General features: G+C 47.3%; 1 protein-coding gene across 2 annotated transcripts in view; it reads right to left on the bottom strand.

Moving 5' to 3' along the window:
- Window positions 1–24,036, bottom strand: part of Col4a2 (collagen type IV alpha 2 chain) — a 138,838-nt gene that overhangs the window by 113,889 nt on the left and 913 nt on the right. For both annotated transcript variants that reach the window (XM_027387877.1, XM_035452393.1), the window contains exons 2-3: window positions 23,726–23,814; window positions 23,561–23,615 (exon numbers count right to left, since the gene is read on the bottom strand). In XM_027387877.1, coding sequence (XP_027243678.1) covers window positions 23,561–23,615; window positions 23,726–23,769 — 99 coding nt within the window. In that variant the 5' untranslated portion in view covers window positions 23,770–23,814. The remainder of the gene's footprint in view (window positions 1–23,560; window positions 23,616–23,725; window positions 23,815–24,036) is intronic.

Consider the following 24,036-nt stretch of genomic DNA (forward strand, 5'->3'; position numbering starts at 1 on the left):
GCAATGATATTCTGCATAGAAAGCAATTCCCATTTTATTTTTCTCTACTCAGAGACAAATCTGAGCTCTGTGGCAGGCTCATCTCTGCTAGGTGGTACCCTGAAGAGATGTTGCTAAGTAGCCCCTCATCTCCACGAATGGAATTAATGGCTGCTGATGGCCTGGCCCACAGAAGTAAAGGCAGATTTAGATCTGCCAGCCCCTGGCCGCCAATTTCTCCCCCAGTGTACCGTTTCATTCCTTTTATGGGGCACACGGCTCTCCCAGAAACTGTCATGCAGTTTCAAGACCAGAACAAAGCCCCAAACAAAAGCCTGGCTTCTTATTCAGCATGTCCTACAGGCTAGCAGCCAGGCCCTAGGGCTGGGGAGGCCAAACAGGACGGGGATGGAGGAGCTCATGTCTTCAGGGCACAGAAAACAAGGCAGTCTTGCAAAACTGAGGCTCAAAAATCAGGAAAACAATGTGTCATGGCTTGGGTCTGAGAAATCCCTCTTAGGCTCATATGACGAATGCTTGGTCCCCATCTGGTGGCACTATTTTGGAAGGCTGCAAAACCTTTAGGATATGGGCTCTACCTTGGGAAAAGCAGATACCAAGAACAGGCCTTGGAAGGTCGGAGGCTGGTTTCCACTTCCTGTTCTCTATGATGTGAATAGGTTTCCTCTTATGCCCTGGCTATTGCAAACTGACCTGGACCATGTCTTTCCTACCACACGAGACTGAAGCTAAGGCAATCTTTCTCCCTTTGACTTGTTCTGCCAGGTACTGTGGTCAGTGGCACAAAAGGAATTAATACACACTCACTCCTTCTCAGCTACAGGAAGGGCTGCCTTGCACGTTCTCCAATCTCACACATTTGACCTCTGATGTGTCCATGTCAGCTTCCACCAGAAGCTGGGTTTGTAGCATGTGCTGGCTGGCTGGACTTGCACCAGCTCCCCTCTTGTAGTAATGAAACAACTTGGTTCTGTAGCTCCTGGCAGCACTCTTTGGAAAATCATTTTTGTTTTACCTGCTCCCTTCTCATCATTTGCTTTTCATGGCATCTGGCTCTTTTTGCAGCTCATAATGGACAAGCCCTATGGTACTGGCCTCCGATCGGCTTAGCTGAATACTCCTTTATTGAAAATTATGGAAGAATTTTTGTGTGTCCAAGTATATGAGCCAGCTACGGACATATTTACAGAATATAAAACACATAAAAAGCTGCCTCAGCAAGAGCTTACAACACTTGTTTAAAAATTAGTTCAGGAAAACTTAGTAGCAAATACTGACATAGAGGTACATGGTCCATTTGGAAGAGTTTCTTGTGGTTCTAGAGCCACAAAAGTACTGATGCTGGGAATGAGCTCAGGACCTGTCTGTGGCATGTGCTCCAACACTGAATCCCAGCCCCAACACTCTAATCTTGATAGATGAAAGATAGAGCTAAGCTGCTCTGAAAACTGATGGGGATACCCTGTGTCCCCAGAGAGCACACTGCGGGACCTCCCTGAACTATCCATCCACACATGAATACTACTCACAGGTGCACACTGGAACTTCTGTTGTAATTGGCAGAGGAGCCAGCAGGGGATCCAAGGGAAGCATGCAGAGGCCAACACTACTGCTGGGTGTGAAATCCTGCACACTAGTCTACCATTTATAGTGGGAGATAATCCTCTTTGCCCAATGCTTCAGATAGCACTGGCATGGAGAAGTTGGGGTCCCAGAACCAGGCAGTCTTGGGGTGAGACTAGGAACCCTAGGTGCAGACAGGAGAAGACCCATTTGTTTTCAGGACACATAACAGCTGCATGTTTTCTTGTTGGTGTGGTATAGTACTCCTTGGGTATAATCAGGCTGAGTTGACTGGTTGTCACTGGGGTCAGAAACAAAGGCAGCAGAAGCCAGCCCAAGCTGGCACCAATGACTTCAGTGAGTACAACCACTGTGCCAGCCTCCATGGCCACTCTCCAAAGTGCAATCTGTTTTAAGGACCTCATAAAAACTTGCTTGTTCAGCTTCATTTTGATATTCACTTCCCACTTTTTTATTCATCTGTTTGCATGAATAGCACCATTATAGTCAACACTGCCACCCCTCCCCCGGTGTGGCATCATTATAGCTCCCCACATGTTCATGAAGGGTTGGCTATGCCTGAGACACACAATCAAACATATTCTCAGAGAGTCATTAGAATATTTTCCAGGAAAAGAGGAAATGGTCAACTCTTAATTCTCGGCATCAATGTTCCAGAATAGTGGAGAAAATAATTCAGAATGGCCTGGAGGGAAAAAAAAGTTATTTGAAAAAAGTCCCAAACTGTCTGGAAACATACACAGATGCAAGCAGCTGTAGGCTGCTGAAAGGAAGAGGCACAATCCAGTGACCATCTGTGAGCAAGAGTGAGAGTTGTATTGCCACCAGCAGATAAAGAGCCCAACTTAAGTGGGCAGACAGCTAGGCTTTCATGGTAACCTTTGGACTTTACTCATCAAAGTTACCCCTTCTCCATCCTTACTTGCTGTATATGTTATAAAGACAGTGAGTTAGTACCCACCAGTCAAGTACTTTAAAGCCCACAGAAGAAAGATGAGTATACAATAATGTTGACTCAGCATCCATCACTGGGGAGATAGAGGCAGGAGAGTCACAAGTCCAAAGCCGGTCCAGACTACACAGTGAAATTATATCTCAAAAGAGAAACAAAAATTATTTCCTAGATTTTCTTCAAGGGCATATGTCACCCACCCCCTTGGAGATGTGTGCCAAAGCCCAGTTGACAGCCATAGGGGTAAACCAGACTGAACACTGTGGGACAGAGCCAAGAACTCACCCATCGCCTGAGGCACCAGCGAACTTCAGAGAACTACAAAGAGAACTCTAGTTGCTTGCATCTGGAGAATGGGCAGGTGCCTCCTCCCTGTGGGGCTGGTCTGATGTGAGCAGAGGACTCTTGGTCACTGCCCTCTGGCCTTCTGTTCTACATCTTTCTGTAGAGCGGAGGTGACACTCTATAAAAGGTCTTTCTTAGATTAGCCAATCCTCCTGCAGCCAAAGCTTTTCACTAGTCAGCCGCTCACAAATGATGCCTGGCTGGCTTTTATTGCAGGGATGCTCTGGAATTTTCTCAAGCATTCTCACAATACTCTGTGAGACGGTTTCTGTCCATGCTTCCTAGATGACACAGCTACCTGGCAGGGAATGAGTTTACTTAGCTGATAAGCATCTCAAATGTGTGTTGTGGATGCCACAGTGGATAGAGAGGAAATAGAATTCTTCTCTGTTTGAGAGTGGCAGCTGCTTCCAGACGTGGGCATAGCCATGAATCTGTCCAAATGTGGTGATTTCTGTTGTGTGGTCCAGGAGAAAGGATATGGAACAGAATCCTTGGCACATAATTCTAGTACCTTGTGATATGTGCATAGCAACAATACTCACAGGGGGGCAACTAAGAACAGCAGGGCCTGCTGAGACTGACAAGCCAATAATAGCAAGTGCTTCCAAACCCCAGCCTCTCTTCAGAATTTCCATTTAAGAGTCAATGCTCTTGACTGGCTTCCAAGGACATGCACTTTACAGCTCAGGCTCATGGCACGTGCTACTCAGCTCCATAGAGGCCAACTACATTTATGTCACAAATGTCACCCTAGGGCTCTGAGTTCAGGCATTTGTGCACACTAGACATAACTTGTTCTCTGCTGTGTCACCAAACACTGCATTGGGGTCAGGCAGCTTGAGTGATACCTGGCACCACCAACTTAACTTACTGGGCCTGGTTTCCTGGTCAGTTGAATGGGGACAGTGTTCCTACTTCCTATGGCCACAGGGAAGGTAACTTAAGGTCATGTGCCTGAATCACTTAGTCCAGGGCCTCCGTCTTGATAAGAACTTAGACCAGAACAATGTAATTATTTATAGTCAGAACTATGCAGAGAAGCAACTGTGACTGTCAAAGGCCACAACCCAGGCACAGAACATGGCAAAGGTATTGGGCATACAGAGCTCATGAGTCTATAGGGATCATGTACTGTAGGGTAGTGAGACAGAACCCCAGGCTGTGGGCCACCCCTCTCCAGGACTCAGAAGCTTGTTGCTGTTAGATGGACTTAGTGGTCTGGCACTTCAGTCAGGAAGCTTTTGAAGAAAAAAAGGTGCCACACAAAGCCACCCACACCCCTGAAGAGGAACTAGAGAAAGTGTCTGTAGGCACAAGGTCAAGGAGAGAGGCTCATCAGGGCTGAGAGTCACCGCACACCCGTGGAAGACTCAGGGTGTTTTATTAATGCATGTGGGATGGACATGAGGTCCTAGACAGACAAGGAGAAAGCTGTGGTGCCTTCTAAGAACTTGGAGACTGAGCATGGCTGCGTTTACTAACAAGAAACTGGTTCTGCTGGTTCAACACACTTCTGCCTAGTGGCAAGGCCAGTGAAAGTAAAACAAGGGTAGGCAGGGAGGTGCTCACAAGTGGCATCTACATGTAGGAAAGTTCTGAGGTCAGAGTAGGGGTGACCCGGGGCCCAGTCATCCCACATGGGACACACCTATTCTAGAGGCAAGGCCTCTAAGCCCTCAACAGGCTAAGATGCCTCCCACACCCTCTTCTTACTTGGAGCTCTGACCTATGTAACTACCACTAGAATAGAAATTTAGAAACATTACTGTGTGTTTAGGTGGTGAAGACCTCCAACTGTGCTTGGGGGTGGACAACACTGTTCCCAAAAGCCAGCAACACCCTTGAGACTACTGCTGACCTCAGAAATATTATATAAACCAATTACTCAGAAAACCAGCTAATACTGGAAGGATTCCCTGGTGACCTTTCAAAATCAAACTTTCAAGGCCAGCAGGTTGTAGCATGGACAAAGAAAGTGACTATCCCGTGGAAAGTTTATGCCCAAAACTATAAATCCATATCTTAGGAGCTCATTTCTTGCTTTCTGTAAAGCATGCTTTCTTTGGGGAGACTGTAAGACACAATCAATGTTCAAGTTGAGGAGGGCAAAAGGAGAGGCTGTGCTCTATTAGAAAGTGTCCTAGGAAGGGAGGTGTCACATTCTTCATGGCAGCCGGCAGGAAGCATTGGTTTATGTTGGTGTCAGTATGTCCCTAGTGTGTCTCTCTGTATGTGAATCTGACCCAACCTAGTTAGAGACAGAAAGACTTAGGAAGTTGTTTCCCATGCCACCTTTACCTGAAAGGAGTCCAGAAAGCCTCTGTTCTGGAAACATTATTACGTCCACCTCCAAGTCTACTAGAGAAGTCTGCAATGTGCCCATGTTTGGTAAGTACTTCCTGATTTAATATGGCTAAGACTCTGTAGCCAGTGCAATAAGACAAGGAAAAGAAAAGTCCGTGAACTAAAAAGGAGCAAAGCCATCGTCATTTTTAGATACACAAATTTTATATAAAGAAAACATATCAGAACCTATGGTAAAAATCTAACTGAGTGATTTGGGGAAAACAGTAACCATATAAAGAGATTCTTAAGTTAAACTAGATTAAAATTGAGGAGTTAGGGCTAGCAAGATGGCTTAACAATAAAGGCATTAATGACTTGATTTCTGGGATCTACATGATGGGAGGGGAGAGTCAACTCTTGAAAGTTGACCTCTGACCTCCATGTGTACACTATGGTACAGACATGAATGTGTGTTGCTTTTGGTCATGGTGTTTATCACAGAAAGAGAGAGGCGAACTAAAACACCAATCATGGGGCTGTGAGGGAGGGTGAGCTTCCCTGTCCCTCTCATCACTACAACAGTCTAAGGGAGGGTTAAGGTGACCACAGATGCAGTCCCAGTCAGTCTTCCTGTGGTGGATTTGATCACTACAGGTGAACAAACAGGAAATGAAGTACTCTCAAGTCTTTCCAACATTTTTCAACAACATGGAAATCTCTGAGATCCTTTCTCATCACATGTAAAATTGGTGCAGAAAAGAATTGTGGGGGTTGGGGGTGCCCTCATCCACCCCACACACCTAGTGTTCCTTTTGCTGCCACAATGGAGATTCATCTCATGAAGTAGGGGATGTTACAAACATGAACCACCATGCTGGGTTTTTTGATGCCAGTAGCTTCCCCTTTGCTGTGTGTGGCATCATCCTGACTCTTTATTGCTATACTTTAGGCTCAGTATAAACTCACTTCTTAACTTGGAAAAGGCAGAGATCATTCTAGAAGACAATCACTTTGGTAAATTTCCTTAATTTAAAAAACAAAAAGCTGCATGGAAAGACAATGACATAGTTGACCCCAAGAGAATCTGGGCCCCTGCAGGATTTCTTTAAACAGCATTTCTCCAGGAGTGATTTCAGGCCAGGGTCAGAAAGATGTTAGACACACCCAGCGGAATGTGGTGGGGAAGCTCCTAACCGGCCTTCGACTTGATTACCAAGCTATTTAGAGAAGAATCAGTCAGCCAAACTAGGTCAAAACCTGCAGCCTGATGGGATACTGGTAGGAAGCAGGCAGGGAACCGCTAGGGAGGAAACTGCACAAGCTCAGCTGTGTGTGTGTGTGTGTGTGTGTGTGTGTGTGTGTGTGTGTGTGTGTGTGTGTGTAGAGGGCCAGGCCCTCTTAAATGGAGGAATAGCTTGGGAAGGCACCTGGGCCTCTAGATCAAAGTGGTGGGACTTTGGGGGAGTGGCGATATTGAAAGGGCAATAGGATGGAGTTCACCAACCACTTGGGTAAACAAAACCATGCACTTGGCTTTGAACCACAAATGGCTCCCAGAAACAGTGGCCTGAGGAGGTTTTGCCCCCTTCTCTGAGCTGCCCCATGACTGGGGACAAACAGCTGGGTGGTTCAATAGACTTCAGGGGGATTTTCCCCAATCAGACTGACACTCTGGCTGGGAAGAACTTGGGCCCTGGACAGTGTCCCACTCCCCCCACCCCTCAGCTCATTCCGACCCACCACACACCTACTCAATGAAGCCATCCAAGGAAAGTGCCTGGGGACCACAGTATCTTTCCACACTTGCCCTGAAACTTCACCCCCTTCAAATTGCTGACACATCAGCCGTCTGCTTAGTGCCCATTATGATGCTGAAAATTCATTTATTTAGCCTGCTTTGGGTGAAGTCATGCAGCTAGAAGAGTGACTTTCAAAATAAAATCAAATCCTACTCCCGGTTCAAGGGGCAGCGGGAAGCCTTAAAATCTTCAGCAGTTAAGCTCTATACCCATCACATTTTGTTAGAAAACTGCCCCCCACATCTAAATTTAGACAGTGAAAAACAGAATACATAGTGGCTGCTCAACTCAAAACCATATGCATATTGCATCTATCACACCTGCTTTCGTGACAAGGGGCTGGGGTGATGGACGATCCAATTAGCAAAGTATCTGCCATGCAAGAGTCAGGATCTGAGTTCAGATCCTCGGGACCCATGTAAAAGCTGTGTGCTGTGATTTATATTAGTAACTCTAGTGCTGGGATGCCAGAGACAGATGGATTCTTATAGCTCACTGGCCAGACAGTCTAGTGAGAGACTGATGAAAAAATAAGGTGGAGACAATAGAAGACACTCAACAATGACCGATGGCCAATGGCGTGCAAAAGCACGCGCGCGCGCGCACACACACACACACACACACACACACACACACACACACACACACACACACACAATTAAAAAGATGGCAAGCTGGCTTCATAATTCTGTATTTTCTCCACTGACTATGGAATGGCACGCTTTGTTGAGTGGGCTGAGATGTCAGTGGCCATCTTTCCCTTCCTGCTAGGGCCACCGTACTACTTACATTCCTCTGTTTCTTCATGGTCATGACTGAAAACACCCAATGGGGACCCACAAAAGCACTTCACATGGTGCTAAGTGACCCACAGATAACGTGCTTGGGACAGACAATTCAAGCAAAAGAGGGTCACGGTCTCAGCACTAGCTCTTCAGAAGCCTGAGGCACCTGGCATGGCCGATGCTTCTGTCTCCTCTTCTATAAAAGGGATGTTGCTCCTGCCTCATTACTCATAATGCACTCTTTGTATAATGCTGATTCAGGGAAATGGAGGGTGTGGGGGAAATTTTCATATGTAGAATATAAGAGGAGCTGTGGTCATGTCTGTATCAAGTGAAACTTAGTCTACCTTTGGAAATATTTGCACTTAGAACATGTAATGCTCCGGGGATTTAAGAAAAAGTAATTTGTTCAACAGTCTAAACTTCACCATTCAGTTTACTTCTGCTTTCCCAGCGATTGGATGTGTCTTATTTTTTGTGCTGGTTATGAAGAGTGAACACATTGTGCTAAAATAGAAGAATGCATTCTTATTTTTATTTTTTGTCATAATATGGGGACCTCAAAGAGTCATGAAGTTCATGACACAAATTAGTTCTACTCAAGTCTATGAGTTTGGCCAGGGGAGTGTTCTGCTTATTGCTTCCAAAACAAAACTTTAGAGACAGTGAATCATGTACATTATCCACCAAATGATCTAATAGAGAAAATGATTTAATTAGAGGCATTACATGAGAACATTCATCAATCTAATATGGGCTAGGGAGGGCTTGTTGTCTATGTTCTTCCAGGTCTACCATTCTCAGCAGAGGCAGAGGCAGGCAGATCTCTGAGTTTGAGGCCAGCCTGGTCTATAGAGTAAGATCCAGGACAGCCAGGGCTACTCAGAGAAACCCTGTCTCGAAAAAACAAACAACAACAAAACAACAATATTTTGATGAGCTTTCCTGGGTGTCAACTCAAGACTCCCTCTTGCTCAGTCAGCCAAGCCCAAGTCACTTTGGTCAGGTCTGTACTAGTGAGGTCTTCTCTATTTGATTTAATAGCTCTAGTCATCACTCAACAGCCATTCAACACATTTACTATCATTCTAAAACAAAATCTCAGGGAAGGAGAAAGTTCTAGCCTGGCTTTTCTAATCTTTCTAATCCTGTTGTGCATGTGGCTAAGAAGCTATGAGATGTTTATGTTCACAACTTTGAAGGGCATGGCTGTAACTGATTACAGGAACAGAATTCTTGGGGTGTGGGTCACAGCAGGAGGCCTCTGTAGGGAGCTGGGGGGGGTTAACGCTTCACTGACACCCACAGTATAAATTCTTCTCTTAAAACAACACAAGCCAATGACTTCAAACTGAATTTCTTTGTTTTTCATTCCAACACCCCTTGACCTCTTCACTGTGGGGAGACACACTCAGGAAAGCCAGTTGGGAGTATGGGAGAGGGTCACCCTCCCTAGCCTTTGAGAGACAAAGCATAGATGTGACTGTCTCAAGGATGTGAGGATGCTGAGGCTTGATACCAGGAGGGCTGGCTGGGAGGTGGCTTCGTTCTGCATGGTCAGTGATGAAAGGCCAGCGCAACTGTGATGTGTGGTCTCTGGGGTGTGTGAGAACCGAGGCCAGGGGATCTGGCGGCGGAAGTCAGAAGAGGGCCAGTTCACCTAGCTCCAGGTCTGTGGCCAGGATGGGACAGGACAGGAGCCCTGGGGATAACAGGCCACAGACTCGGGGAGCACTATTACAGGGTCCAGGTAGATGAGTACATTGGCAGAGGACTATGCCCTACGTGTGAAAGGCATTCCTGAGCCAGTTACAGTCACAAGCCACTCTTTACCCATAGCCAAACCCTTTAGTTGGAGAGGGTCAGGGTGTCCACAGTCCTTAGCTCAACAATCAAGCTAAATGTTCTCCAAGCTAAATGGCTGCCAAGCAGATTGGAATGGAAATTTGAGATAGCTTTAACAGGCTTGTAGGAAGAGATGGAAGGACTGCTCCTGTATTGGAAATATTTTGGAATTATGGTCCCAGGCTCCATGGCTCAGGGAAGAAGTCACATCTGGACAGAGGAGCTGCTTCCCAGTCACTGAGAGGAGGCATGCTGAGGGCCAAAGAGGGAGGGGGCAGGGATGACTGGAGAGGAAGTGCAGTAACCAGAGCCTTTAGGGAGGTGGTTATTCTACACCAGGTCCTGTGCAGGGCTTCCCCTGCACTCTGAATGGAATCCTTTGGCCACATGCGCTGGGAAGATTCTAAAGTCCTCCCTCAGAGGACAACAAAGGCTTAGGGCATGAAAGGTGGCAGCTGTGACAGATGGAGGAGCCTGATTTGAGCCATGTAACCTGGACCTGGATGTACAAAAAGGTTCTGAGACGGGACACATTTGTAGCTTGGAAGAACTGGCTCTCCCTTCTCAGTAGACAATGTGTAAATCCTGAACTTTGAAGGAGGGGCAGAGGTCACAGGCATGAAGGGTCCTGATGAGGTGTGGGCACACACAGCCAAGTGAGGTGTCTATGAAGAAGTACCAAGATACAAGACTCTTACTTGTCCCCATCTCTCACTCTCTGCCTCACTCGGGCGACTTCCAGTGTGATTTCTCTTGGAGGCTCCTATCACAGCATTTCATCTTTATCTGAACCTCTAAGATGTGGCTGGAATTTTGCTGACACTGGACAGATGTTCAGCTACTTCTTCTTCTTCTTCTTCTTCTTCTTCTTCTTCTTCTTCTTCTTCTTCTTCTTCTTCTTCTTCTTCTTCTTCTTCTTCTTCTTCTTCTTCTTGGTTTTTCGAGACAGTGTTTCTCTGTGGCTTTGGAGGCTGTCCTGGAACTAGCACTTGTAGACCAGGCTGGTCTCGAACTCACAGAGATCCTCTGCCTCTGCCTCCCGAGGGCTGGGATTAAAGGCGTGCGCCACCAACGCTCAGCTCAGATTCTTCTTAATACATTCAGCCTCAACTTTGTTAAAGTGATAGCTAAGCTGACTGTGTGGGAAAGCTCATTTTTATAGGGACCATAAACCATATATCATATTATCCTTTTTTTTTTTTTGGTATTTATTGCAGATCAGGGTCAGACTTGTGAGTTGCCCTCAGGGTTCAGGCCCTCATATACAAAGCTAAGTTTGGCAAAACAGTAATTCCTTTGCCTTTTCACAGGCAAGCAGAGGAAAATGACCTCCCTTGAAGCCATTTCTAGTGCTCACCTGTAGGCATACAAGCTGGTGGGTTACTTAGAATGTTCCAGAACATTGTCAGTTATATATACTATTTGTACCCAGATAGACCAGCCAGAGGCAAACCTAAGTCCCACTGCTGCCTGGGTCCTTAAGATTCTGTGTTTCAAGCTAGTTGTCCATACTGTGATCCCCAAACTGCAACATTATCAGAGTCAGAAAAACAAAGTCCCAGGCTGTACACTGACTGACCTGTGAATAGGATATGGAGCGGGGACGGGACAGTGTGCTTGCTTCTGCCACATTTCTGACCTCCAGCCAGGGGGCAGGACTGTTTCTGGTTTGGTATTTTGTGCATCCAGGGAAGGACCATGGTTCCTCTGGACACTCTGATTTCCCTTCTTGTTGGGGACCACATGGAGTGGGATGAAGTGCCTTCTGGCCTAGGCTCAGCTTGGTGGATGGGCCTCATAAGGAGTAAGTCTGGCCATCCCCATTTGGTGCAGTTGGGGCAATGATCAGCTTTCCACGGTGTGTGTGTGTGTGTGCGTGTGTGTGTGTGTGTGTGTGTGTGTGTGTGTGTGTGTGTGTGTGTGTGTGTGTAGGTCAGATGTGGTGTCAGATGCCCCTCTCAATTGTTTTCCACCTTATTGTCAGAGACAAGGAATTTCCCTGATCCTGGAGTTCACAGCTTCAGCTTACTTAGACTGGCTGTCCAGCTAACCCCAGAGATCTGCCTGTCCCCACTCACCCAGCACCGGGATTATGGAGATGCAAACACCTTGGTTGGCTTTTTCATGTGGGTTCTGGGGTTTGAACTCAGTTCCTTGTGCTCGCAAGGAACTTGACAGACTCAGCTATCTTGCCAGCCTCCACTTCCCGCATTCTCACCCCCTAATGACTGTAAGGCTGAATTTCCAGCAGCTTCGAGGACGCCACTGGGCAACCTCCGTGACTCTGAGGACAGAGTTCACTCAGCCCAGTGTGCTTACTGGCCGTGTGCCCGCTCCCCTCTGGGTCTGCAGCTCAAGGAAAAAAATGCAGGCTATGAAATGGAAATACTTTGGCACACTGTCTTGCAGTTGAAGCATATTTTGCATTAGCTTGACTCTGCAGATAAGCCAATGTCTGCCTACCCCAGTAGTTTTGAACACGGCAATTCAAATCAAGTAGAACCAACGGAGAAGAATGTCCCTGGCTGACTTTGAGCACACATTTGATGGACATGCTTTTGGCACCCAGCTCACAGATTAGCACTGTGATTCTGAACAAAAAGCCCCAGCCATTTGGGTTCTGCCCAGGACATATCTTTGCCCTTTCTTTCCCTCTGGTACCTTCTGAGTCAGGTCTCACCACTGCCCCACACACTGCCTGGGCACAGAGTGTCTGTGCATAGCCTTCTCTGTTCCTGCCTATGCAATGTCCCCAGGTCTAATGTGTAAGCACGAGAGGACAGTAACCTCTTTTTTTGGACTGACTCTTCTTCCTCCTATCTCCTCAGCCTCCATCATTGGTAGCATGGGCTTAGAGAAGTCTGTTTCTCCTCACAGCATCATAGCCGAAATTCCTTAAAACCTCAGGCTTCCCACTGCAGAGACTAAGATGGTAATTTCATGTTGTATGTTTTTGCCACAATTTTAAAAGGAAAAGCTCCCCTCCCCTTTGCCACAAGTCCCGAAGAAGTGGGGTCACTTTCAGATGAACAATGTGTCTGTATGAGGTGTGTGAATCACAACCTAAGTGTTTCATGCCTTCTAACTCATGAAATGTGTACAGGAACAAGGTTCTAAAAAAGGTCCTGATCATTAGTGACTCAAGCTTAACCTAATGAAGAGGAAGTCCTGACTGGAGGACAGAGACATTGTCTGGCCCATGGGCCACCCAGAGGAGGGAGAACCTGAGGGGTGGCAGCTGTCCTCCTTGAAGTGGCCATGGAAAAGACAAAAAAGGGAATTATAAGAAAATCTGTCTGTCTGTGTCTGTCTGTCTGTCTGTCTGTCTGTCTGTCTGTCCGCCTGTTACTCCTCTGTTAAAGACATAGACTTGGAGTGACTTTGCTCCCTTGCATTCACAGGGAAGGGAAGCAGATAGCCCAAAGGCCAGACTTCGCTCAAGACAATCAAATTGCAGCTGTTTCAAATAATATTGCAGTTTAGTTGTCCTTTATTCCAGAACTTTCTGACAAGATTCCACCTTATTCTCATGGGTGGGTTTGGCTTTTTTTTTTTTTTTTCCAATGCCTGTAGGATGGAACTCAGGGTCTCTCTCATGCCAGGTGAGTACTCTACCATTGAGCTACAGCTCTAGCCTGCTTCTTGCCTATTCATTTTTGAGACAGGATCTATCATGTCATCCAGGCTGGCACTGAATTTGCTCTGCAGCTCAGATAAACCTTGGACTTGTGTGTGAGCCTCCTGCCCCAGTCTCTCATGAAACTAGAACTACAGGCCTGCAACACCAAGGGAGGGTCAACTCTACTCTTAATTGCTTGTACTTCCTAAGTAAAGAATTTTTGGATTCCAAAAAAAAAAAAAAAAAAAGCCAACCAAAAAACAAAAACCCAGCTTCAAGAGCCAGCATGAGTAATCGGACTTCCTTCCCTTTCCAGAGTGAAACAGCTCACTCATTTCTAGAATGGTAAATTCCAATCAGGTGAGATGCAGATAACAAACTGCTCTTGTTGGGGAGACCAGGAACCACAAAAGGGAAGAAGACAGGAGCCAGTGATGGGCAAAGTGCACCGGGCCCCAGGAGTCTCACTGGGCCCAATGGTGGAAGTGACCAGGGCCCAATGGGTCTTACTACCTTATATGGTGGGATAGGTAGGGCCTGTGTCAGCTCATGGCCTGTCTGGCAGAAGGAGACCATGGTGGATCATCAGAACCTCCGGGTGAACAGAAGAAAAGCAACAGAAACCAGGGCTGGAGCTACCCTGTCCTGGAGATGGCTAGAAACACTCTTCTCTTCCCATGTCCCAGTGTCCAGATGTGGATAAGCACACCCAACTAAGTGTGACAGCAGTGAATGCCCCACGGAACCCAGAGAGGGCCAGACCTTGGCCTCAGAGTGCCTTGTATTGCAGGAAGAGGGAGGAGGGCAGACAGTAAGATGGTGGGAAATCCTGTCAAAGCTGAGGTCCTCTCTGGAGGGTGGGGTGGGGCACCCGGCTCTGGTGGGAACTGGCAGGGGAAGGTGGTTTGCAGACAGGAAAAGAGTATATCCTGATCCTTACTAAGTTATGACTTGGCTTCTCATGACAATGAAGAAATCCACCAAATGAGAAAAGAAGCAAAGAAGGCATTTCACTGGGAGATGTCCATGGCTTGCCTCATCTACAAGAGGGCTAACTGGTTCTGACAGGGCTATAGAAAATGTGAAGACACTTCATCCTAGTGTGGAGGGAATTTCTGATATATATATATATATATATATATATATATATATATATATATATCTAGTTGTTTCTTCATATCACATTCTACCAAGCCAGGACCCTTGAGCTTTCCCTCCTAATCACATTACACTTGAATCTGGAAGTTATTTGAATACAGTGTTCTTTGTTGAAAGCCTTTCATTTGTTCTGAAAGTAATTCAGCTACACCTTGACTTAACTTCAATGAAAATAAAGATTTCCCCTTTGCTGACATTTCTTAGACTCAAAAGAAATGGAAATAACTGTCTAGAAGCATCAGCAACATGTCTAGACCAGCTCCTACCATGTGAGGCAGCACTGGGTGACTTTGTATACTGGCTCAGGTTCCAGGTCACTGCAACAGTGACCTAACAAGACACGTGAAGATGCAGCATGGTTCCCATGCTCCAGACACTGAAAAAAATGGGCAATAATCCTCACCCTACTGTAGACTTCCTGGTGAAGATGGTGGACTAGGGGGCGGCTTCTCTGTAAGTAGGCAAAAGACAGAGGGACAGTAAGAGAAAAACAAAACAAAACAAACAAACAAAAAACCAAACCAAACCAAACCAAACCAAACCAAAACACAAAAAACAGGCTTCATCCCAAAGGCACAGATGGATGAAGGAAGAAAAAGATTGGAAGGAGGGTTCAGATGAACATGTGGACTGTGCAGTTCCCTGGCTCGGAGGAGGAAAACTGAGGCTGCTTTCAAAAGGGAAACTTAACACAGTGCTACCCTCCAGACAAGCCTACACCCTCCATGCATCTCAGATCCAGCTATGAGTTCTGGTGAGATGATGGCCCTCTGGAAGATGGGTCAGTAGATGAGAGAAATCCTATTTTGTCTAAGTCTCAGGATTGCCGAGAGCAGACAGGCCAGGCACTAACAAACTGAAGGGTGCAAGTCTGTGAGACAGGCTCAGCCTGGGACGTGCATAGACTTTTAAATGCATTTCTGCACCCCGCATGGTTTGAGGGTACTGATGCTGCAATAGTCTGTGGTCTCTTGCTAAGTGGTACCTGGGACCGAGTCCTCAAGAACAGTCTCCTTGGAAAGAAGATCCCTCATCCAAGAAGAGAGAAGTAAAGCAACAGATGTAGAAACCACAGCACAGAAAGAAAAGAATCACAGAAGAGCCAGACAAGACTGTAACTCAGCTGTGGAATCCAAAGATACTGAAGTAGTAAAACTGGCCACTGGCCCGAGGGCAGACACAAGCAAATGAATTCAACCCAGGATTTAGAGGGGAATGTCATCCATATGGATGAAAAAAGTAGCCACATGGGGGAAAAGGGCAACAATGCAAGAACCCAAAGACCACCAGAAAATTCTTACATCTCATAAGCACTTTTGGCGAGTCAGAATCTGGATACAAAATCATTAGCTTTACTATCTAGCAATAACAAATTCACCAAGGAAGGAATTGGGATGAAACAAGAGTATCTATCTCCTTCCTTTCCAACCCCTTCAATACTGACCGACATAAAACACCTATGAATAAAGCAGCCAGGGAGGCAAAAGTCTGCCACAATGACAGCTTTAGGATACAAATGGAAGGAACACGGTGTAAAGACCTCTCATGCTCACACAGGTAATTACTGGGAGGTTGGTGTGAATTCATCACCCTGGCATCAAAATGAGGGGCAGAGGTTTAGCGTGGACAAGTCCTGGGTCCTCTCCCACTTTGGATCCTGCTGATCCTGCCGACTGTTCTGCCCTCTCTGCCTCAGTCTGTCCCTCAGTGTCAGTGGCTGGATCCAGGCACCTGTTCTTTGTAACACCAGTAATGATGAGTTTCCTTCCCACTGGCTCAGTATTATCAGGGCTCACATTCTTTGTGGTGTTTTCCCTCCCTCCCTCCCTCCCTCCCCCCTCCCTCCCTCCCCCTCCTCCTCCCTCCCTCCCTTCCTCTCTCCCTCCCTGCCTTTCTCTTTCCTGCTTCTCTCCCTCCTTCCTCTCTCTTCTCTCTCTCTCTCTCTTCTCTCCTCTCTCCCAGTGCCACACGTGGGTGATGACTGGGGAGGATGGTGCCACAGAGGGAATGTATCTTTAAATGATCACACCCTGGACCCTGCCAGAGCCCCAGGACACAGGAAAACCATGTTTGTGACCATGTGAGACCACAAGCCCTTTCCCCTGCTCACAGGCCCTATAACCCTGCACCAAGCTCAACATACAGAGAAAGAGCAGTGCTCAACATGTCCTGCCAGTCACTGGGTAATGGCTCCATGGAATTCAAAACACAATTTCTCTAATTCCCATGTGGCAGATCACAAAATGGGCAGAAACAGCAAAATAGGAATTTTACGGGTGGAGTAGAAACAATCCCTAGGAAAAAATGCAAATGTCCACAGGCAGATGCCCCCTCCCCAAAGGTGCTTCATCTAGTGGGTGTAACATTTGATTTTGGAGGGGAGGGATGCAGTGAGGAAAAACGCATTTTGATGTAGCCTTTCACTGATTTTTCTCTAAGTAGAGTCTTCACCCAAAAGATATGTTTCAGCACCATCAACTGAATTCACCCTCACTCACCTCCAGCCACCTCCACTTCCTCTTGGCCTCACTACTGTTTCCAGCTACAGAGCACATACTCCAGTTGGGTGCCCACACCCGAGCAGGTGTATGGCCACCGAAGGTGAAGAGGGAGTGTCTGGGCCGAAAGGCAGAGGATTGGTGTAGAGCACATTTAATGTCTTCATTCCTTTCCCTCCTTTTCAGTATAAAGGGTCACATGAGGTCATCTTGACACAAGCATGTGATATACTTTAAGCGCATCCCTTCCTCACCGTTCACCACTCTGTGAGACAGGTTCTTGCTTATGTAGCCCAAGCTGACCTCAAACTCTCAATCTTTTTCCAACCTTCCAAGCTCTAGGGTTACAGGCCAATCTGCTTTCCCCAAGTCTGTGAGGACTATGATACTCTAAAATTACACATCTCAGAGCCCTCTTAATGCAGTAAGCAGCATGTCAGTGTCATAAAATTACACATCTCCAAGGATGGTTTGAAATCCATCAGTTAGAAAGAGGGGGCTTCAATTAGAATCTTCAGTGGGTCCCATTTCTAGGTGAGCACAGGCATCTTGGTCTTTGCTGAGCAAGCTCTAACAGGAAGAGGACAATAGTCTCTTTGGACCTGAGTGAGAAGCACACACAGAAGTGCATAGGGCAGATATGGCAGGGCGGGACAGAGGCTGTACCATCCCTGCTGCAGGGCTCTGGTTATCAATAGCAAAGGTCAGTGTGCCAGGCCATATCACTGACCGAGTTTCCCAAGGGCTACCTGAATCAGAGGCTGTGGCTACAGAGAGGCTTGTGACGTGCAGAGATTGTGTGTGTGTGTGTGTGTGTGTGTGTGTGTGTGTGTGTGTGTGTTGGGCAGGGGTGAAGGGGTGGCAGGGGATGCAGAGTGTCCTGGGTACACCACTGCTTCCCCAGAAGTTAATCCTTTCTCATGTGGGATAGGGCATGAAGCCCTCCAGTTCTCCACAGTGAGGACACTGACTTGATGGAGTCTGAATGTAGTCCTGCTGCCCTGTGGGGAGGTTTCTGCTCTCCTAGGGGCAGTACAACCCTTCAACTCAGCCAAGAAACAATAGGGTACCCATTTTCTCTCCCAGCTTTAAGGAAGTAATTGTTGTTTCAGACTAGACTCCCCTCCCCTCCCCTTCCCTTCCCTCCCTTCATCTCCCCTCCCCTCCTCTTTTCCTCTCTCATCACAGATCCTTTTGTGACCCAGATGTGTGTCCTACTCCCCAAGTTAAGGAAACCGTGGGCATCAGCTGGGTTCTTTCCTTCCATCCTGACACTGTTCACCTGGAGACCGCAGTGAATGACTCAACCCCTAAACTGCTCTTACTTCAGATTCTAGCCAAAGGTCCAAGGTTGTCTTTTCTGTGTTTCTGATCCACTGGGTATACACTGGGGTTCCTCTGCCCCTTCTCTGGGTCTATAAAGTAGCTAAAACTCAGGGACACCCTTAGATCTGGGGACAGCACTTTCTATGGATACACCAGCCCCCAGAAACTGCCACCCAGACTACTGTTGGGAAGCTGCCAAGCCAGCCTGGGAGATTTCAGGGGAGCCTTGCTGCATCCACATGAGGGATCAATACACTGGTCATGGGTGACCTCTCTGAGAGGTAGGGCTAAAAGCCTCAACCTCTAAAGATGTGGCAGTCCTTCAGGAGACCAGCGCCCACACTCCAGCTCCCTGGAGAGGCAGCTATCAGTCAGTCAGTCATCACAAAGGACACTGATCACAGGGGTGTCCCATGATAAGGAGAGCAAATGCTACGTGTACTCTACCTCACCACCCTGCAGGGAGGAGAAGGCTACCACTGCCCCCCCCCCCCGGGCCTTCTGGGAAAGGAAACCCCTACCCAAGCCAGGGGACAAATCTCTTTAAGGCATAGGGCCACCCCTGCCATATTTCCTAAGTCAGCAGAGTGGATTTTCACTTATTGGAGGGAGAACAGGCCCAGAATTTCCTTGTCCTTGGCAAATCTCTTGGTCACTGACACATGATTGAGGTGTGAATAAGTGCTAAAACCTAAGATCTGGGCATGGTGGTGCACACCTTTAATCCCAGCACTCCAGAGGCAGGCTGATCTTTGTGAACTAAAAAAGGCTAGCTAGGGCTATATAGTGAAACCATATCTCAAACACCACCATCATCACCACCACCACCACCACCACCACTGCCACCACCACCACGAAAACATCCAAAAGTTTCAATTAATTGCATTCTCAAATAGTTGACACTAGCAGAAAAATTGCAAAGACAGGGCAGGTTCCTGCACACCCTCCACTCAGACAGGATGACAAGCTAACACTTTACAAACATTTGCACATTTCTCAAAAGGAAGAACATTAACACATCCATCTAACAGACTTGAGTAGATTTCTGCAAAGTTTTTCACTAATGTGGCTTTACTGTACCTGGGCTCTCTAGGGGTGACACACCACATCCGAGGCTATGGTGTAAGTACGGGAAAGCTCACTGTACCTAATCAACCCCAGTCAGAGCTGCAGAACAGGCCTTAGCAGAGTAAGGAGCAGTTTCTGCATAGACCAGGAGACAATGACAGGAGGCCTCCCCTCCCCCAAGATGAACAGATTAGAATCTGTTAGGGAAGTCCTGGCTACTTAGCTTCCTTTGAAATTTACCCTCTGACCACACCCACAAGACTTAGATAGAGTCACAGAGCTCCCCTAAGATTCCATATCATCTGATTCTTTCATAGATTACCTAAACAAAAAGCCTCATTGTCACCTGGAGAAGTCAATGGAGACAAAGGCCACAATCCTGAGATACTGTCATTTAATTGAAGGGGCTGGCTGCTAGGAGTACCATTTTTATTTTTTTATTTATTTATTTTTATTATTTATTTATTTACTGGATTCTGGAAGCTTCTAAAAAGCTTCACAGCAGCAAAGGCCTCGTGTCCAAGTTTCTGTTGTGCTAGGGAACCCTGACATTCATCCATGCAAGTTTCTCCAGCCCAGTGGGCACTTGAGCCCCAGGCCCATCCCTAAGTCTTAAGTGTACCACAAAACTTGGCAGAGGTGGGCAGCTCAGGTTACATGTAGCCTTATCTCTGACCAGCCTGGGTTGTGGTGGTCATCACAGGACCCCCCTCTTCTCTGAGCCATGCAAAGGCCACGCAGGAGGAAACAGTTCTTTGCCAAGACTGCTTGGTTCTCAAGATGATGTGCTCATGCCAGTGTCCAGCTCGACACCTCTGCATGGCCAACAGTCTTAGTAGTAAAAAGACAGAGGTGGATTTCAAAGCAGTTTCTAGAATTCTCCAATCCTAGATACCTTTTGACAACTCCCAGTTGCAACTTTCTAGCAGTGGCTTCCTCAGGGGTCACCACTTTGCTGGAAAGTAGCAGGCTCTGTACTGACTCCCCACATTTAACACTCATGTTCCTTTCTTCTCATCTGACCTACAACTACAGTCCTTTGAGTTTCATTTTTTTTTTTTTACATCAAAATCTTTTTTTTTTTTTTTTTTTTTTTTACTCTGGAACTTTGTCCTTGTCCTTGGATTTCACATTTTCTCTCTTCCTGGTTCTATTTCCCCAGACACAGCTGAAGCCCTTTCCTGTCCATGCTTTTCAGCTCACATTTCCTACCCACCTCTAAGCTTGTGTGCTGCTCATGCGATCCATCTAAGTACTTAGGGAAGGAGACTTCCAAGGCTGCAGGGGGCTGGAAATGCTTGTGACTCCATTCTATCAACAGAGAACTCTCACTGTGACTTCTTCTTCTTAGGGGCTCAGGTTCCACACAAAAGGATCAAAGCCTCAGGGAAGTAGGAACACACAGTCCTCCTAAGTCTCCAGACCCGCCAGCTCCCTATTCCCCAGGACTCAAACATACATGGAGCCTGGGAGTGCCCACAGGAGGCTGCAGCTGCTTATCCAGTTGGGATCATTACCCAGGCAGGATTCTGTGGAGGATTCTGGGATTGGCACCCTTTATGACTCAAGCCTTGCTCTCAGGATGGGCATTTGTCTGTGTACTAGTTTTCCTGGCCTTGTATTTATGTTTGGGAGCCTTCAGAAATGACTATGTGGATGACAGTAAGTGGTCCTGAGTTGCATAGGCAGAACATCTGGATTCACACTGGGCCCTAAGCTGAGGATGGTGATAGCGTGTGTACCCTGCTTCCTTCTTTCCCTTTCCTCTGTGCTCCTGGTCTTCAGAGTAGCAGAGGGAGACCCCTGCTCCCACTTTCTGGAAATCAGTATTTGCCCAAGGGCAAGACCAAGGAAAGTTCTTACATGAGAAGACCCAAAGATGATTCTTAGGAACATCCTCACCATTGGTTTGGGAACCAAGGAGTTCTGAGTGTGGTGGTAAGGTGCCTGGCTCCCATACTATTAAGCCTTTAAAAAAAAAAAAGATCCCAGGAATGTTATTTGTACTTTGGGCCTTTTTTTTTTTTTCCTGCACCTGTAATATGGGCATGAGAGTTACCCACGTGGAGGTTATTTCCTAGAGGCTTTGATGTATTCATGAGCACAAATTGGTATACAAGAAGCATTCATTAAATAATTATCCATTCTTTTCCCTAACTATTCTCAGTTGCTTTTGCACAAAATACAAGATACAACTGGTGGTCCAATTTAATTAACTGACCCATCCCAGGAAGATTCCGGATACCAAAAACAATGAATCGGATCACAGAGTCAGGCAGACAAAGAGGGGAGGAACAGAGCTTATCACAAGTAAGAATTTCATGCACAGCGTTTAGGATCAAGGGACTGTGTCACAGGTACGAGCTGTGAAAAACCAGCAGAAGCTTGGAAGATGATCAACTCATTGTTGACCATAACTAACTACACACCATTTCAGGCACAAAGATCCATACGACTGTGGGAAAGCCATCACAGTATTTGCCTACTGTACTTGCACATTTAGAATATAAAGTCCAGAGAATGAAACAAGCATGCACAAGACCTCAGATGCTGTCCCTCAGCTCACGAGAACAGATCAGGATTCCCAGTTTTCTATGTCTTGAGAATGCAGGGTTCCAGGAAGCAAGCACCTCAGAAAGTCCTGCTGGAATGTCTGAGATAGGGTCAGGGATCTGAAGTTTTGAAAAGCCTTTCTAGGCAATTTGCCTTTGCTGGGGAATACACACTCTTGGCCACATCCAAGGATAGGAGGGCCACAGATACTGAGGTGGGTTTGTATCATGGGAAAGGATATGTGGAGACATAGAGCTTTATTGTCTATGCAGGGAATATGGCCTCGGGGACAAGCTGCAGATATTCTGAGAAGTGTGGAAATAAACTGATGCTTGGTGGCAGGAGATGAGGGCAGAACTCTGTAAAATGTCTTTCCATAGCAAGCCTTTTCAGGGTTTTTAAAAAACTACACCCAGTAAGGTCTTCATTCTTAGGAGTAAAGACACTGGTAGCTGTGCAGTGTCTCCGGGGCCAGCACACTGCCTGGCACTTTCTAGGAACTTGGGTGTAAGTGTCTATCTACTGTGATCTATGGATCCTGGCCAAGTGGGAGTCATGAACGAGGGCCCACAGGTAATGGCTATTCTCACTAATTTAGGTTCTGCTCTTCTTAGGTCAGAACTTAGGACTGGGGCAGGAAGGAGTCAGATAAAAAGGCTAGCCAGTACTCACTGGCCAAAGTCTGGTCAGAGCCTCTCCTTTCTCCCCATGCTAGGCAGCCCTGGGTCGCAGTAGAATCAACTCTTTGGTGGGACCAGTTCCCACTCACCGGGAGCCAGAGAATCACTGATGGTTTCAGCTCTGTGAGGGGAGGGGAAAGAAGCAGGAGCAGACCTCCTTCCCACAGGGCTTGCTGGTTCCAGACAGGTGGAGTGCACTGGTGCCCCCAAGCCCTATCTACGCACTGGGTGCTACACAGACAGGTAAATAGAACATACAGGACACTTAGCCTGTGCCCTCAGTTTTCATGCCTCTTTTAAACACCAGTCTCCACGAAAAGACCCACCACAGAGGTGGCACCAGGACCCGTCTCTAGAACGATTGGCTATATATGTGGAAGTTCCCAATGTATTTCTCGAGTCTAAAGGCATTTCTGGCAAGCCTGCCTTGGTCATGGTAAGAGGAACGGCCGTAGTAAACAGATCACAGATGCCCTGGTCCACAACCCTCCCCTCTGGTCTGTAGCTCTTGAGGGCCTGTTCAAAATTTGGGAGAAACCGCAGTTTCTAGTTCATTGTTCCCAAACAACGTTGAAACAGGGGGTTGTCTCCTCCTTGCTCCGCCCCTCCCCGGAGTCTCATATTTAAGCAAGAAGTTCTCTGCTCACCGCAGTGCCTGGACACCACCGCTGAGTTTCTGGAAACTCTTTGCTATCAACCCCCTTCATCGTGTGCCTCGTGGCCTAGTGACAGACATTCCTCCCTCGCTGCTAAGGCCAAAAGCTTGGCAGCAAACGGTGCCTGAGGCTACGTTTTAATTATTAGCTCCCGAGAGAGGGCCGACGCCTGCATTGCAGGAGGTGTGTGGCTGGCAGACACAATAGCACACACCTACACGCACACGTGCGCGCGCGCGCGCGCACGCACACACACACACACACACACACACACACACACACACACACACACACACACTCAGGTGGGCTCGGTGTGCCTGTCTTCCACGAGGCTTCGCGAGCGTCCTAAATAAATTCTCGCCGGCGCGGAACTCCAAGCGTGTGGAGTTCGAGGTGTACTTACAGCCAAGACGCTCTGAGCCAGGAGTCCCACTGTCACAGTCGCCAGTAGCAGCCACCTACACCGGAGAGGGAGGGCGACATGAACGTGCAGGCCTCAACTTGTCAACTACTCAAAGTTGCATGCAAGGCCCCCTGCGCCTAGGAGACCAGGCAGAAGGTGACTTACCCTCTCAGGGCAGGGCCAGACACTGAGAACTTCACTCGGTCCATGATCCCAGTCTCACAGCTCTAGGCTCAGCTTGGTACCCTTCTAACCTGGAGGCAAGAGACAAAGCAGGTTAGCAAGGGTTGCAGGCAGAGGGAGCATCGTTACCGCAGTACCCCGACTCCGCGGTGCGGTCCCTCTGTTTCCTTGCCGGATGATCAAAGTCCCGTCCCATCAGGAGACAGAAAAAATGGGGACTCGTCTCCGTAGGCCCTTGCTGAAGCCGCTTAGTCCATGCAGCGCGATCCCCGTTCCTCTATCTCTGTCCCATT

The sequence above is a fragment of the Cricetulus griseus genome, assembly GCF_003668045.3.
Source record: "Cricetulus griseus strain 17A/GY chromosome 1 unlocalized genomic scaffold, alternate assembly CriGri-PICRH-1.0 chr1_1, whole genome shotgun sequence".
Taxonomy (NCBI): domain Eukaryota; kingdom Metazoa; phylum Chordata; class Mammalia; order Rodentia; family Cricetidae; genus Cricetulus; species Cricetulus griseus.